Source organism: Calypte anna, chromosome 6, assembly GCF_003957555.1.
Source record: "Calypte anna isolate BGI_N300 chromosome 6, bCalAnn1_v1.p, whole genome shotgun sequence".
In the NCBI taxonomy this organism is placed as follows: Eukaryota; Metazoa; Chordata; class Aves; order Apodiformes; family Trochilidae; genus Calypte; species Calypte anna.
Window position 1 is genome coordinate 2,024,715 of NC_044252.1, and position 16,968 is coordinate 2,041,682.

General features: G+C 39.0%; 1 protein-coding gene across 4 annotated transcripts in view; it reads left to right on the forward strand.

Moving 5' to 3' along the window:
- The window catches only part of ADK (adenosine kinase), a 231,355-nt gene that overhangs the window by 192,187 nt on the left and 22,200 nt on the right, over nt 1-16,968 (forward strand). For all 4 annotated transcript variants that reach the window (XM_030452818.1, XM_030452820.1, XM_030452819.1 and 1 more), the window contains one exon: nt 1,101-1,215. In XM_030452818.1, the coding sequence (XP_030308678.1) occupies nt 1,101-1,215 (115 nt within the window). The remainder of the gene's footprint in view (nt 1-1,100; nt 1,216-16,968) is intronic.

The window sequence follows — 16,968 nt, forward strand, 5'->3', positions numbered from 1 at the left end:
TAGCTATTACCTGTGCGTTAGGTGATTGTGTGAAAAAATTAGTTGGGTTTCATAATGAACAAGACACAAAACAGTACAGATAATTGTAGTCTGTCTTACTTTTCCTAATCTTAAAGAATATGATAAAAATAAATAAAAAACCCCGAATTATGACAAGAACTAGGTTTATGTATATCAAATAATTTGTGGAATTTACTGACTTGAGTGATATCTGAGAACAAAAGCTTTCCACCAAGCATTATAAACAAACCCAGGAATGCCTATATTAGGTCAGATTGAAAACTAAGTAAATTAGACCTCAAAATCCTTGTGGCTGAGATCACGGGGTAGCTCTGAGAAGAGGTAGGATAAGATTCTAATGACAAGTTGTGCTGAGCTTCCTATATCAAATTTCAAACTATTTCAAACTTGTTGCTGGATGAGAGGTCTGGTTCAGTCTGACACTTTCTCTGCTCCTGGCTACAAGCACTGTAGTGTACAAAGCCCCTTTAAAGCAAAGGCTCCTGAAGTTTGTGCAGCTTTGCCTTTCTTCAGAAAATTGAGGGTGCTCTGTGTTCCACTGAATGCAGCTCCACACCCCTGTCTGCTGCAGCATGCTGGCAGTTCCCTGCCTGCCATCATTTGCTGGAGGGAAGTTAAAGAACCAGTATTTGTAATCCTGATGAAATTGGAGGGATTATAGTGCTATAAAAACTGGCTAAACGGGATGAAAATCAGGCTCAGAGGTTATCCAAAGTATTCTCTTACCAATTTTGTTTTTAATTTTATGATAGGTAAGGTTAGAATCCAGTAGGCAGCAAAGAAAACCACTAATTGCTCATTAACAAATGCTCTGTAATTCCTTTGTTAGCTGTGCAGTTTTGCAGCAATTGGCATATCTGAACTATCATTAGCAAGATTAAAAACAATAGTCTCAGAGTACTATAGAAACCCTTAGGAGAATGAAGTATTCCTCCTTTTAAAAACCTTGCTCTGCTGACAATAAAGTCTTCTTTTATACCTAGCCATAAGAAAACAAATCTTTGATCTGCTAATAAAGTTGTAACCTCTCCCTGCTCGAGTCTGCTACTAACAAGAGGTTTCTTTCTCTCTATTAACAGACTGATGACATTAAAGAGATAGCTCGGAAGACACAAGCCCTGCCAAAGGCCAACACTAAAAGGCAACGAATCGTAGTCTTTACCCAGGGGAAGGATGACACTGTGTTGGCTACAGGTATGTTTTCCAAGTCTCCCATTGTTGCTCACAGTAAATATCCCAGATAAGCAAGTCCAAGTTTTGGGTTTACAAATTCAAACTGTGAAATGGTGCTGAGAGCATTTGCCCTCTGGTGTTAGCCCATCCTTCTCATCTCTTGTGGTTTTAATTGGTTTTTAAAGTTCTGAACTGGAGAAGTTCACCTTTTACAGGAATGCCTGGGACTTTAGTTCTGAACATTTACTCTTTATATCATAGATCTAAAATATTGATCCAGTTGGTTTTACTCAGATTTTTATGACTTGAGATTTTATCTGTGGAGCCATCTTTGCTGCAAACAGGAACACACTTTGCCTGCTGAGAGCAGCTGTGCACCAGGGTAGGATATTTAAACATTTCTGAAGAGGAGGAAGTGAAATCCAGCACTAAGTGAATTTCCAGGATTTTTTGCTTTGAGCAGAAAGTCTCAGTTCTAGCTTTCCTCAGCTGTCTGCCCTTCTACTCTCAAAGGAATATGTGGGGAAAAGGTGTTCTAGTAGAGACAGGAGTAGTTTGTGCTGTCTGCATTGATGGTGTACAACACACAGATTTAAGCATCATAAACATGACCACCTACCTTTTGACAGTCTTTAATTCTGTCCACCTATGCTTCCAGACTAAATAAAGCTATTAAAAACATGTGCTGTGGCAGACCATTTCAGTGGTTCATTCCTTCACAAGTTAAGTTATTAGTCAGGGCTGAATTCCTCCTCTGAAAATCAGGTGAAGTTGAGGAAGCTTTGTACCTGAGGGACCGGTGCTTACTCAATGATATTTGTCTCAAAATCAAAATTGGCTTCAGACTGTGGCTGCAGGGCTGTCACTAAGTGCTCTATGGATCACTCTGAGCAGCAGGTTGAGTGATTTCCCCAATAGTTTGGTTCTTCTTCCCCTATTTTATTAGCTACAACCTGGTTGAAAGGGAGCAGCAAGCAGTCATGAAGTGCTGGGCATGTGTAGCTCACTGAATAATGATGGAAGTTCCAGCAAGTTACAGCATTACATGAAGGGCCCATATGGAGGCACTCCACTGGAGTATTGTACAGTTGGCTGAAAAATAGCAGTATAAAAATGTTTTTACACATCAGTTAGTAATAACAGTAGTAAACCTAAATCCTATATGTAACCCTCCTGTGCTCTTATTTAATTTTCACTGCGTACGTATTTTTTTCTTCAAACTGGAGTTGTTAACAAATCCATTAATCCCTTCTTTGATATTTTTACAACTAGGAGCTTATTTGAGGACTGACACTTGCTAATCTTAGCTGTTTGTTCGCTACGAAATGAACTTAATTTAAAGAATGCACTTTATATGCATGATAAATGCAAGATGGATAGAGAGTGCATGCAGTGGTGTCAGCTACAAAAGCAAACATGATAAATGTTAAGGCAGTTTTGAGCCGTGGGATAAGCTATTCAGTGCACAAGCATAGCTGAATCTCTTTGCTATGTTGTTATTCATGGCAGCCAAATAAATGTCAATAATAAAAGAGAATTAAAGATTTTCATTTCCCAGAGGCAGTCCTCTAATACAGCTTGATCTTTCATTTCATTTGTAATTCGTTCTCATGTCAGGATGCAATCATTCGCCAGGCTCTGTGTGTCATGTTAAGTCATTTAATAATGATTAAGAACATAAAAATGTTTGGCCTGTGGGGCAATTCTTGAAAGAGATACCAATTTGTTATTGTTTTCCCCCTTTTTCCTTCCTTTGGTGTGGATCATCTTTTCCCCACCTCCTCGCTTAAAAATAATAACGGAAGAAGAAAAATCTGTCCCTTAATTTTGCATATGACAATGCCACAGAATGGCACAGAGTACTGCTAGCACTTAGTTCAACACTAATTAGGTTGAGTTGTGCTTTGAAACCTGCAGTGAAGATTGTAAAAAGATTCTAAAGGATCCTTGGAAGAATTTACTACGTTTAGGAGTAGTTACCAGTATAATTAATTTCCTTTTCCTAATACACAGAAGAGGAGTGCATTCTCTGAAAAAGCAGTCTGTGTGTAGTTGTTTGTTCTGCCTTTCTGAGGATACAACACGTTCTCAGAGTTTGTGCCTAGATTCAAACAGTATTTGCAAAGTCAGGTTTGGATTTGGATATGCTTGTGGCTATCTTCTGCTTTGTATTTTGTCCAGCTTAATAATAATTAAGGAAGAACAACATGTTTCTGTCAGTAGTGACTCAACCACAGGGGATCAGTATTTATCCAGGCAAAAGAATCTACTCTTTCTTCCCTTCTGCTACTGCCTTTAAACCATCCAATTCCAGAGGTTTTTGTCAGTCCAATGTTAGTCCACTTTTCTTTGGTTCAAGGCCAGGTTGGATGGATCTTGGAGCAACCTGGTCTGGTGGGAGTTTCCATGCAGGGGACTTGGAACTAGGTGATCTTTAAGGTTCTTTCCAACTCAAACCATTCTGTGCTTCTGAGATTTATGTTTTCAGAGGGAAAATTTCTGTCTTCTTATCAGGGAGTGCACTGAATCTTTCTACTGTCTGTTCATATCTCCTCCATCAGAGTACTCCAGCCCCAAGGCCCCTTTTCTTTCCCCTGCCTTCCTGTTCTCTGTCAGGAGGAATAATGGCAAAGAAGAAGCAACCTCAAATTGAAGCTGAGTGTGATCAGTCTGTTTTATAGGGAAGGAAAGGAGGGTTTAGGATTGGCACACAGGAGCTGTGGCAGATGAAATGTTAACTAAATTAACTGTCAGCTTCTAAAAAAGCTCCAGAGAATGTGCAAATGATCTTTGGCTGGAGTTTTCCTCTTCCTGTCATAGAATCATAGAATGGTTTGGGTTGGAAGGGACCTCTAAAGTCTTCTAGTCCAACCCCCTGCAATAAGCAGGGAATTCTTTGAATAGATGAGGTTGCTCAAAGCCCTGTCCAGCCTGACCTTGAATGTTTCCAGGCATGAGTCATCTACAGCCTCCCTGGGGAACCTGAGGGACATTTTCTAATCATGGCAAATATTATATTTTTACTGAAAAAATTGAAGGCATTGGATCTTCTCAGTTACCAGAAGAATTAGCAGTGACAAAAATATACTTTTCTCTAGCATTGGTCCCCAGCATCTCTGAGTTTTGATAAAGCTCTCTGGAAAAGAAATCAGTCTGTCAGAGGCACCTGTGACAAAACCTTTCTATACAGAATGTTATTGTTTGGGAAAGGTTTTAGTAACTGAAAATAGGATCTATGGACTTGCTTACCAAAAAGTTGATCAGAGGAACAGCATTCTGTTAATTCCTTCCTGATGCTCCTTATCCATACTGGGAATTACTTGGCTAGCAAGACTCTGGTCCCAACACCACAGCCTTGTTCCATCCCAGCCATCTTCCCAGGCCTGAGATTCTGGATTTGCCTGAGGGTTCCTGAGCTTCTGGGATACCCTCATGTCCTGTTTCAATGCTTGTGCCTGTAACCACAAGAAGCACGTGGGGTGGGAAGGAGAGTTAATGAACACATGCAGTCCCCTGATTTCAGCAGCTGGAGCTTTTAAGAAAGGCACCAAAGCTCACAAGCTCTGGCAAGAACATTTATGTCCTATCTCTCTGTGTGCTCTAACTTTTCTCTGAATCAGAGGCTGGGAAAGCCATCCCTTTCACAGGGTTGCTCATAACAGTTTTAAACAAACTCATCTGATATGTTTTATGACTGGTCTTGGCCCAAAGGGAAATCTTCAGAAAGCCTGAGCAAAATCAGCTCAGCAATGGAAAAACACACTTTTACATTGAAATATTTGCATAATTCAAAAACAGCTGAAGCTACAAACTTTAAACTTGGCTTGTTTTATAGCTTTAATACAGGAAAGGAAACCAATCCAAATTTAAAGAAAATCACTTCGGCATTTCTCAAGTTATAAATGATGAAATCTGGCATGTTCAGGCATCAACATAGACTTTTCCATTCTTGTTTCCCCCCCACTGTTTCCAAGACCACCTCTGTTAAGGGCACATTTGTAATAAGCTCATTTTTTAGAATATGGCAGTAAAAACTGATTTTTTTTTTAAACTTACAAGTCATTTACATCTTCTTCAGTTTGTGGACTACATTACTTGAGAGCCATTCAGGAAATGCATTAGCAGTGCTGGCAAACGTGCCAGAATGAGAAACGTTCCCCTTCAAGATTTCTTAGCACACCTACCAAGTAGTACAGACTGAACCAGTTTGTGTATTTCCATTTGGTATTGAACCTGTTCCATAAATGAAACAGCATGCACAAAGTGGCCAGATTAATATAAATACTAACAAAAAACCTTGCAGCATTACCAGTTTTTAAAGCCAGCATACAAAGCTCCAAATAATAATAAAAGCTATTATGTTGGGCTAATAATTATAATGAATATAAGAAATGTATATTATACATACATTATCTATAATTATAACAAAAATAATAATTATATAAAAATTAAAAAAATAATAGAATAGAGAAGCATCTTTGTTTGGATAGAACCAAAACCTGATACAAATGAAAATAACAAAGTTACAGATAGTATTTTTCAAGGAAAGGTGAAGCTGCTTTTACTATGTAATGATAGGTTAAATCTTAAATATTTCAGAAGATCTTCTTAAACTGTTTGTTTTTTAAGGGTTGTCAAAACTGGGGAAACTGGAGAGATTTTAAGAGCTGTTGTTAAATCATAATGACATGATGCTCATGCTTTGGGGAGGATGCATAGAACTGGTGCTGAAGCACACAAGTTACCCCAAACAGAGGTCAGGAGGTTTTCTGCATCAGGTTGTGCTGCAGTCATGGACCAGAGTGTTACCTTGTAAGCCTATCTATAAAACACAGAAGTATTTATTACTGTTAACACTGCTGACATTTTATGGTGGGCCTGTTTGCAGCTCCTCTGTCTGTAGTTACCTGGCATTGTGTGTTCTCCTTGAAGAAGCAAGAAAAAATGTTATTTTTTTACTCCTTCTTTCTTGCAGCTTTCATGCTTAGCCTTCCAGACAGAAAAACCTTGACTGACTTTTTATCAGCCAGCCTTCCTGTGTGTTTACACAAACAAAAGTAGTGTCTTGCACCTGGGGAAATAGTAGTTGGGTTATATTACAGTGTGTACTTTTTTTCTTTTTTTTTTCCACAGGATTACATGCTTTCACTCTTCCCTATCCGTTTATGTTCACAAATGTAAAGGAAAGTTTAAAAAACAAAAATGGATTTAGGAAAAAAAGGAATTTGTAGTCCTCTCATGGCATAACAAATGACTAGCAAGCCCAAGAGAATTTTTTTTAGTTCAGTTGTGACTTAGGATCCCACAAAACCTAAACTAATAATGAAGATTTGTTGATAGGGATTAATGAACAGCAAAGCTGGTAATACCTTTTTGTAACTGAGACCATTCCTGATTTCATGCTGGCTGGGAGAGGAGGTCTGAGCATTTTACTAGACAGCTGAAACACATTATTAAACCTAAATTCCTGGGTACAGAACCTTAACTGGACTTAAAAGTGTAGCTCAAAGAATGAATGTACATATATGTGAATATATAGAGAGAGATGTATGTAATGGGGGTGTTTCAGTAATTTCATAATTATTTTTAAAGAAGATATATTTGAGTCCAATGTGTTCATGCACCAGGGTAGCCCAGGAATGGAGTAAAGCTGGGATATCACATTTTTGTGTGTAATCACTAATAATAAGGAACTTTCAAGGCAAACTTGTGCCTCATGTTAAGCCTGAATTTCAGGGGCTGTAGTGAATGGGTGTTCTGGGATTCCAAGGGAAAATTATCCCTTTAAGCAGCAAAAAATGCATGTTTGTTGAGGGGCAATGAACATGGCCCCCATCCCATTCCTTAGCAGCATTTCCTCTTGGACAGAAGAATTTCTGTATTTGTTTCTCAAATGCAAATCTGTACATTTATCAAGTCAGGCTTTGCACCATCATTCTAAAAGGCATTCTTGGGGGCAGAACTGGTAATAAACAAAGCCACTGCTTAGGTGGTAGCAATCAGATGATGTTGGGGAGGCAATACAGAGTGAAGGAGTGGGAGCAAGGCCAATCTAACCTGGGATCCAGCACAGTGTACAGTAGAAGAGGATAAAACCAGAACAGATCTGTGCTGATAGCTCCATGTGACACTCTCCTGGCTTCCAGCAATCTGTAGCTTGGGAATTTCTGAACTAGAGTTGTTGTCTTTGTGTGGAATAGCCCAAAATAGCTTCTTACCATAAATAATCTCTTGTGCTGATGAGTGTCACCATCTCTGTGTTGCATAAACAAATGCCTCCCCTTATTTGTTTGAATTCTGCTTCTACTGAACAGCCAGTCCATAGTTGTTCCATAACAACCTCTTGTTACTTTTGATTTTGCAGAACTCTTGCTTACCTCCCTTTTTTTTTTTTTTTTTTTTTTCTTTCAGGCTCTTTTCCTATTTTTTAATTTTTTGTTTGCTCTGTAATCCTGACACCCTGGCCCACCCTTCATGGAACCTTTTTTCAGGGCTACCACACACTTTGTGTATGAGGGACCAGAATGTTCAAGTGCCTGAGAAGTTTACAAAGTGTTTTAATTCTGCTACCTCCTTTGTTCTGTATTCTCTTAATAATTCCTACCATTTTATTCACTTTTCTGGCTGCCACTGATGATTGTTCTGACAGAATTAGCTTTTGTAACTTCAGATTTTCTTTATGATGTGGTAATAGGTGGTTTAGAGCCCATCATTGTGTATTTCAAGCTAGAACTGGGTTTTGTCGTGCACCTTTTTTGCCTTGATTGACACTTTATAGCCCGTTAATGTGAAACACAGTTCACACTCAGCTTTTGTTTTTACTGTCCCAAAAGAGTCCAGATGCATCAGAAGAAGATGGCAAAGGGCACAGTGAAGAGCTCCTCTCAGAGCTGGTATTTATAGCCTGGAGATGCTGCCCCTGACAAGCAGGCACAGTTATCATCAGGACTGGCTTTGGGCAGAGGGGTTTCATTAAAGCCATCTCTTAAGCCAATTGAGGGCCTGCCTTGCTTGACTCTGGAGAGCAAAGTTGAATAGATTTACAGTAAGATATTGATTCAGGTGCCATTAAATCCTAAATGGACACTCTTGTTCAGGAGAGAAAGTAGCTTAGTACAGTGTAGCTTAATTTTTTTATTATTTATTATTTCAGAAACGAGGCCTGCCCTGTGATATTATTCCTCAATTAGAGCATCCACACAGAATTAATTTATCAGAAATTTCCAGTGCCTCCTGTGGACGTGGCTGTAACACTTTACAATCAGTACCACTTTCCTGGTGACCTGAGTTGTGAGGTGGTTCATATATTAAAAAATTACATTGGGACAATATTATTATTATTATTATTATTATTATTATTATTATTATTATTATTATTATTATTATTATTATTATTATTCTGTTTGCCTGACCCATGGAACAACACAGCTCCCATCTAGCAAAAAAGGAAGTAGATCCAAAGATGGAAGTAAAGGTGCTCCCCAGGATCAGGTGGCAATATTGTAGAACTGTGCCTGCAAAGCAGAGAACAAGGGGACAGAGCCAATAATAGGCTATCAGGAGGGAAATTATCTCTTTGACATCCCATATGCTGAAAACCACCAATTTTATCAGAGAACTGTATTAGAAGAATGGCTCAGACAGCAGAATTGGTCATTCAGTAGCTGGGAAGCACTGGAACTGATGACAGCCTTCCAGATTTAATTTGTGCTTTTCATGTGTACGTGTGTGTGATGCAGCTTTGTCAAGGATATCCCCTGTTTTCTGAAAATGACACCCACCCCTCTCCATGTACATGGAATTCTGGGGACTTCTAGTTTTTCACTGACTCTATTTGCAGCTACAACATCCTGTCAGTCTAAGTACATTTCTGACTTTTTGAACAAACGTAGAAAAGCCAAAACTAGAGTATTCTGTTTCAGATAAAATAATTATCCTACAAAATTTTGATTAGATTTATGCTTTAAGTTGAAAGTTCAGCATTTTCCTTTTCTATGCTTGCATTCTGAGTTGCTACAATGTTCAGAACTGGATGCTGCCCATTTCTCCTTAAAAGCATATGGTTTCAGGAGCTGAAACCTGACACCCAGGCTCTGAAGGTTTACCATGCATAGGCTCCCCCCTCCCAACACTTGGTTAAAGTCATGCTAACAGGGTGGCTATTTCATGAAATTATCAGAGAGTAATATTTTTAAAGCAATAATTTTTAAGAAACATCTTCTCTTACCATAATTTGGTGTGATTATGTTTTCTTTGTAACAAATGAAATGTATGGCTTGTTCAGCAGGTTTCATAATAGATCAATAATTTGTTGGCTTAACTTTTTTTTTTTCCTGTGGAGATGTGGGAAGATCAATGTCTGTAGTGCCCTAGGTCATGATCAATACTTTTAATAAAACTTCCTTTTTTTTTTTTTTTTCTTTTTCTTCTTTTGCCTTTGTACAGTTTTGCCTTTATTAATGAGCTTTTCCTTTGGTTTCAGACCATTAATGGTTTTCAGATAATGTCATACTGCCCAAGGTCAAGGCCAGTTTGAACTTAAAATTCTACTTATCAGTGATTAAATCTATTGGAATGGGTTTGGATGTGTTAGAAGATACAAGAGCTGGAAGCACTGCTTTCTAGAGGCTCAAAGTTAAAACAAAACAAAATCTCAACCTTCTGGGAGGATAGCACATTAAAGCTTCCTTTTTTCTCTTTTAATTTCCTTCTTAAACAAATAATGATTGTTCTTATTCCTGTATCCTATGTTGGCCTTATCATTGCAAGGAATTACTCCGGTCTCAACTTCTCTTCAGATAAAGGTCTGAAATGTTCCATACTGAGTTTTAAAATGATGTACTGCTGATTTTGCTAAACCAGATTGAAATAACATGCCTGGTTCCTTGCTGAAATCCTGGATGGGAGGGCAGCAACTTATCAAAGTATGTGTTGTCAGCTGGAGTGCTTGCAGAGAATCTGCTCTTATTGTCTCTGGGTCCCAACCCAGTGTCTTTTCAAATCAATGGAAAGATCTCATTAACTTCATTGGATATTGATTATGGCCATGGAGAACTTAAAGCATTCATAAATATTAATGGCTTTTACTGATCCATGTGTCTTTTTGTCTCCTACCTTGTCTCCACTTCAGTTTTTGTAGTCTGCCAGGAGCTTGTACAAAAAGCCAACTTTACAAATCTTGAAAAATTGGGCAACACATTTTACCCTAAGGTATCTCCTTTCCTGTCTGTTACAAATGAGTGAATAAACAAATGGAGCCTTTTACCACTGGCACCTGGGCATAATATCTTCTGTAGAAGGTCTTTTTTCCCATTACTTTGGCAGTCTTAGCCTTTTCTTATGAGGCAGCAATTCACTTCCTAAAGGGTCATCACAGCAGAGTGTGAATGGCAGAATCTCTCCTCAGAAGGTGCCCCACAGACTCTGATAGCCTATCATCTTTAATTTAGAGATTGTATTTCCTATCTTGTGATTACAGTTGAATGAACATTGTAGAAAAGTTAAAATTGTAGCTATCCATGTCATGCTTTGGCCATAAATGATGGAACTTAGGTTTTTGAGCCTCACCAGCTCCAATAGTCACTATAAAATAATTGCACAGAATGGAAGGAGAGCAAAATGTGGATATGTAAGGTGACCCTAAAGGAAAATGAACTGCAGGAACTAACCCTTTGATTAGAAGTTTCTCTTCTGTAGTGTCCAGTTGCAGGCAATAGAAGTTGTGAGAAGAGAAGACAAAACCTCAGCTCCAGGAGAGGTAGAGCAGAAATCCTGGCCAGTAGAAAAAGTGGACAAAGGGGAGGGATTAATGGGATCCTGCTTCACCTGATGTCTGGGATTTAGTATTCATTTGTACAAGACAATAAAACATCCAGAGGGTACTGTTGTGGAGGGGGGGGGAAGGGAGGTTAGTTGGAGTTATCAAAAGTGCTTAATTGTCTGAAAGTGGAATCGGGAGATTTCATGATGGGATTGGCTCAGTGATTTCCACAAGTCAAAATGGTTTAAATGCCACATCTGAACAGTGAGCTGTGCACCTTACTCATACACCAATGACCTGGCCTTGGAGCACCTGAGCACAATATAGAATATGAAGTGGCAGTTCAGATAAACCTCTGCATGCCCCCAAGATAACATTTATGTGGCTGGCTGATCCCATTTGTATGAAAGTAGGCTCCAGCTTTCTTTCACCACAGCTGTTTTCTTTGTTAGCAATAATGAAGTCATCAGTCCTAACTTAAAGTATATACAGGCAGCATACTTAGTGAATACAGCAACCATGAACTCTTTCTCTGGTGTTAGGTTTTGGATATACCTACTGAAAGATTTAGTACTCATGTTTGTTTAAAAATTTTACAGAAAGTCATCCAAAACCAGATTTACATTTTGGAAGGCTGTTTGCTTTGATTCTGTTTTCTGTAGCCTGCTATCCCCTGCTCCCCCTGCCCTCCTCATCCATCCTGAGCCCTCTGCCTGCCCCAGCGATTAGCAGACAGAACTAAATCAGAGAGGAGTCTATGGAACCAAATATTTATGTCCCTTGTAAGCTGACACCATGAACCTGAAAAGATGCCAGGCCAGGCATTGTGGCTGATAGCAATTGATCACAAATGAAAGTGCAGAACTCCTCTCCAAATAGTTGGCTTTCCAAATGTGATAATCAGTACATTTCCTGACAGAATATCAAAGTGCAAATAAACTCTGCATGCCCTCTCTTTCCTCCCCACCTGTACAAAACCCTGGCTGTACAGCACATTGTTGTTACTGACAACTGAATAAGAATTTTTGGGAGCAGTTGGCTATCAAATGATGGCAAATTTAAAGGTTATGCAAATCGTGCCAGTACAGCCCAGCTCGTTTCAGACCTCTTTTCTCTATTATCATATCAATTGAGTCAGCTCATAGTAGACAAAGCAAGGTTATGGGAACCACCTAGAGCATCATGCACCATTAAACACCAATGCAGCATACATGAACATCTGCAACAACGATCTTATTAACAGAGGGGCTAAGGGAAGGCAATAAACAGCTTTCTTAGTCACTTAATTGCAAAAAAATGTAATAACCCAATAGTCGTGTTATTTATCAACTGCGAGTTGGTCAAAAATGATGCAGTTGTGGTGGATTGGATTACAATACCTTTTGAATGCTGTAAATTACTGCAAAAATATGAAAATCCATTTATGAGCAGTTAAACACTCTAGTTAGTAGAGTGCTCAAGATGCAATTTTCTTTTAATCTCTGGTGCATCGTGGAATGTAAGTACCTGCTTTTTGCACTGACATTTTTATATTTAGCTAAAACCAAATACAAAACCCCTAAAGACTGCTTTTTGATTTCCTGCTTAACTGGACAGCTTAAACGTTTTGAAAATCAAGGGACAGTTATTGTGAGAGGTGGATTTCAGGAACCATGAAGTGGTCTTTCTGTGTGCAGCTGAAACAGATGTTTGGAGAAATAAAGCAAAGCATTTTAGATGTTCATACTGGAGGTACATTGTGTGCTGGCTTCTGAGCTGGCCTAGAAGATGAGAGCATGAGAAGCTGTGATCTCAGATGGCTTAGGGAAATGAATACAGAAATTAAAATACCTTACAAATCCATGATAAAGAGAAGTGAGGTTTAGTTCTTTGGGGACCAATTCAAACTGTTAGGAATGGACTAGATTTGGAGCACACCTTGAAATCAGATAAATTGGTGGGGACTGACAGTCCTCCTCTCCTCAGAAACTAGGGGCACGGGGGCATTCCCTGGCCTTGGTTAACAGGGAACTGAGGGCCTGCTCATAAAAGGTTAGAGCTGCAGGAGGAAAGCACCACTTCTCTGATTTCAGCCTGAACGTGCAAAATGTACAGTCATTTAAAAATAAAATCAAAAAGAGGAAATCAAAAAGAGGATGAGTAAAACAATACAGGCTCAGAGGTTGATTTTGTCAAGGGCCTTCAGCAGAATAACCTTTTCCAAACCTTAAGTCTGCTCCCCATCAGCTCCGTTCCTTCCTGGTGCCCTCTGCTCCCACCTCTGCTGCTGCCCAGACTTGTGTTTAGATGGGAAAACCATGGAGCCTTCTCAGTTTTCCTTGGCATCAAAATCCAGCTTGCACTTGGATTGCACTCCAGGTCACCAGTGGACACCTCAGTCATTTCTGGAATCAGCAGGAATTAGCAGAGAACCCCTGGGGGGAAGGAGGGCAGATGAAAAGTAAGCAGCAAAGATGAGTGAAAGTTTGGGACAGGTATAAATTTGGCAAGCTGAGAGTTACAGAAATTAATTTTGTTTCCATAAAAGAGGGCTCTTTTTCTTAAAAATGTCCAATTGAACATTTTTTTTCTTTTTGTAAGTAACCAGCATTTTCCAATTTTCCCCCACATTTTAAAGTTACAGTTCAAATTATCTCAAGCTGGAGGCTAACCAGAGTTTTTTTCCTGCATAGCTGTTTTCTAAACCACTGTCTGCTTCTTGCCTTTTTTCATAACTTCAGGTAACTTAGCAGAGCATACACGGTTTGTTTTTACATATCTATTTACTTGCTTACTAAACCTTATTTTTCAGAAGGAAACTCTTTAGAGCAGGAACTTTTTTTTTCCCTTCTAATACATATCTTGGTGGTCACCTTGACAATAAAGGGAAGACAAATTAGGTTTAAAAGATCACAAGTGGAACTTGGCTGTGTGTCAGTTGAAGTTTGATGATTTTTAAACTGTTTTATCACTTCTAAAAAGCAGATCAATGCATTGGTTTGGGTTTTAGGTTGAAATGGCTTAAAGCTGAATTATTCAGTGATTCAATACTAAAGAAATAAAACTTTAAAGAAAAGTAACGGAGAGTGACAGGCTGTGGTAGGAGTTTGACAAGGTTCTGCAGAGACAGAGGTTGGAAATTTTTAATTTTCCTGCTAGGTAGTTATTTTGGGTTTGTCAGGCAGCCTGGTTTCATAGCACTGGGGTTTTCTGTAGACAGCAGTGGTGCAAACACTGCACAACCTCCTGGAGTCCCTTCCTGAGAGCCTCTGTCCTGCTGCCATGCTCAGAGGGCTTGTTACACAAACATGTGATTCAAGAGCTCTTGCTGAAAACTGTTTGTCAAAACTGATGTTATAATAACTGTATCCAAATTAATTTACTTCACTATAGTCAAAATAGTATAAATTCAGGTTTGCATGATTTAAAATAAAACGTATGTGACATTAGTCTGCAAGGTGGTAGATTAACCATCCTACTTTAAGCAATGGTTAGATCATACTTTTTAACTAGTGAATTGATACAACAGAGACCATGGTTTGGAATATTTAGTTCTCTAAGAAATAATCTGCACTGATTTAGAGCAAAAATAAACTTAATTTGGGGCTAATTCTTTTTATCTAGACTGGCATAATGCTTGAAGAACTCCATTAAAAACTGAGGAGTTGCTCTGTTTTTAACTGGCATTTTTAGAGCATAATATTTTCCCACTGAGAGTAGAACAGATTTCAGCCTCTGCTGCAGTGACATCCTCTAATAGATCTAAAATCTGCAGAAGCCTCAGAAAATTCATCTAGCAAGCATGTTTCATTCTTCAAAAACAAATAAGTAGTCTAGGGAGATCTTAATTAAAGGCAACACAGAGTTTACAAATACAGCACAAGAAGAAGAAAATAATTTAAAGAATCCTACATCTGGGCTCTGAGTTAAAAAGAGGAAAAATTAAAAATTCTACATGTAGTCTGAATATTTAAAGGCATTTTTGTGGCATACCCACTTTAGCACTGGCCAACTAATAACCAGTTACTGATTTTTAAGCAGAAACATATACACACATCAACTTATTTTTGTAGGGAAGGCTGTCTCTTTTATTCTGATGGACTAATTGCATTTATGAAACTAAATATAAAATCTCCCAGAAGAAAAAGCTCCTTCAGAGCTGCTCTGTGGTGACCTAATGCTCACTCCTTCTCTTTTCAGTCTTACTGATGCTCAAGTAAAATAGAAGTGCCTTGGGCCCATTTCTGCCTCCACTGACGACCCATGCTTCTCAGATTATCATGTAGCATAAACAAAGCTGTCATGTAACATGGCATTTATTTAACTGATGTGGTTTCTGTGTTCACCACTCTGAAACTGAGGTACAGCTAAGAAAGCTTGCAAGTTTTGACAGGTGGGTTTGCCCTGCTAGGGCAATATGCTTAATGTATTAAAAAAAAAAATAAATGCCAGGCATAATGCAGGTTATGTCCTGCTCAAAATGAAATTATAATGGGTTTTCTCTTTTTTATTATCCTGATAAGCTTTTGGGTAGGAATTGCTTTGAGCTGGTTATAGGTTGGTTTGAATCCATTCTCCCATTCACTACCTGGCATCCTAAAAAGTCCCTCACCAGCTCTCTTGTTGCCCTCTTCAGGTACTGGAAGGCCACAATGAGCTCTCCTCAGAGCCTTCTCCTCTCCAGACTGAACTGATGAGGTTGATGAGCACAGCTCAAAAAGGAAGACTTTCTAGGGGGAGTTGGCTTGGGTTTTTTAGGTGTAAAGATCATATAAATGTACAGTATCCAAATCAAGACATGTAGGATCTGCAGTGCAGCAAGAGTCATTTATATTTGTTAATATAATAATAACCCTGCTGTGGCCAGGCTCACTGCAACAGAGATGAAGAGAAGAGAATAGGATCATCCAGGTCACAGGTTCCATTTGTAGGTGAGCAACCTCTTCTGTCTCCAGGGCAGATCCAGGATTTCATAGTCATTCCCAGTCACTGTGCTGGAGGAAAGAAACACCTGCAGAAGCTTCTCTTCAGTTTGATGCCTGTAGCTTCACACCCTTTGCCTTTCCTTAGTCCTCAACCCCTTCCCTGGTTTGGAGAGAGCTGAGAGGGGAAGAACTGAGCTCTGAGCACTACCTTATGTCTCCAGCAGCCATGCTGAGCTCTGGGAGTGCCTTTTCTGGCAGTTCAGTGGGCGCAGTTTCGGCTCCCTGGGAAATCTGTGCCCAGCGGGCAAATGGCAATACTTGTGTGCTCCAAAAGGCTTTTTCTACAGAGTTCATTGCTGCTCTAAACCTTAAACATTGTGACACATGCCAGAAAAATTCAGCAGCTTGTTCTTTAGGGCAGTTTTTCTATATATGTATGCATATGTGTGTATATATATATATATGTGGGTTTTTTTAATGTTGTATTATCACCACACTGAAGCAAAAGTGGTATTTTCTGTTGCTCTCCTGCTTCTCCATCTTTTACACACAGGCACAGGTGTTTGTTTACTTGTGCAAACAAAGAGGTATTTAATTTGAGGAATAAAGTAGAGCTTCAACTCAAAGCACTGACAGTGAAACAGAAAATACTGATGTTTAGTGGCTCTCACACCTTCTGTAAACAAATGACATTTGAGCCTGTGGAAGTGACTCAGGAGCCAATAGTTGCTGGTGTTACATTTTTTTACAAGTAACTAGATAGAGAATTCTGAGTCTGAGCTCTTGCAGGTATAAATCAAAGAGTTATTTCAAAGGAGTGGTGTTGAATTAACAGGACAGAATCAGCCAGAGGTTCAGAGGTGCACAAAAATAGTGTTTAATTTGACATTTTTGCTAATAGTTGATGTGTATGAGTGTACAGATTCCTTTGGAGGAACCTTCTTTCCCCTATTAACTCTCATCCTGTGAATCACCTGAGAGAGGTGCTATGAATATGACTTCTGAATAAAAATACTTGTTGGTAGATAATGGGACAATGTGTGTGTCTGAGGAGAGCTATAAAGGGAAGACAGTTCTCACTGAACATCTTTGGATTAACTTTACCTTCTA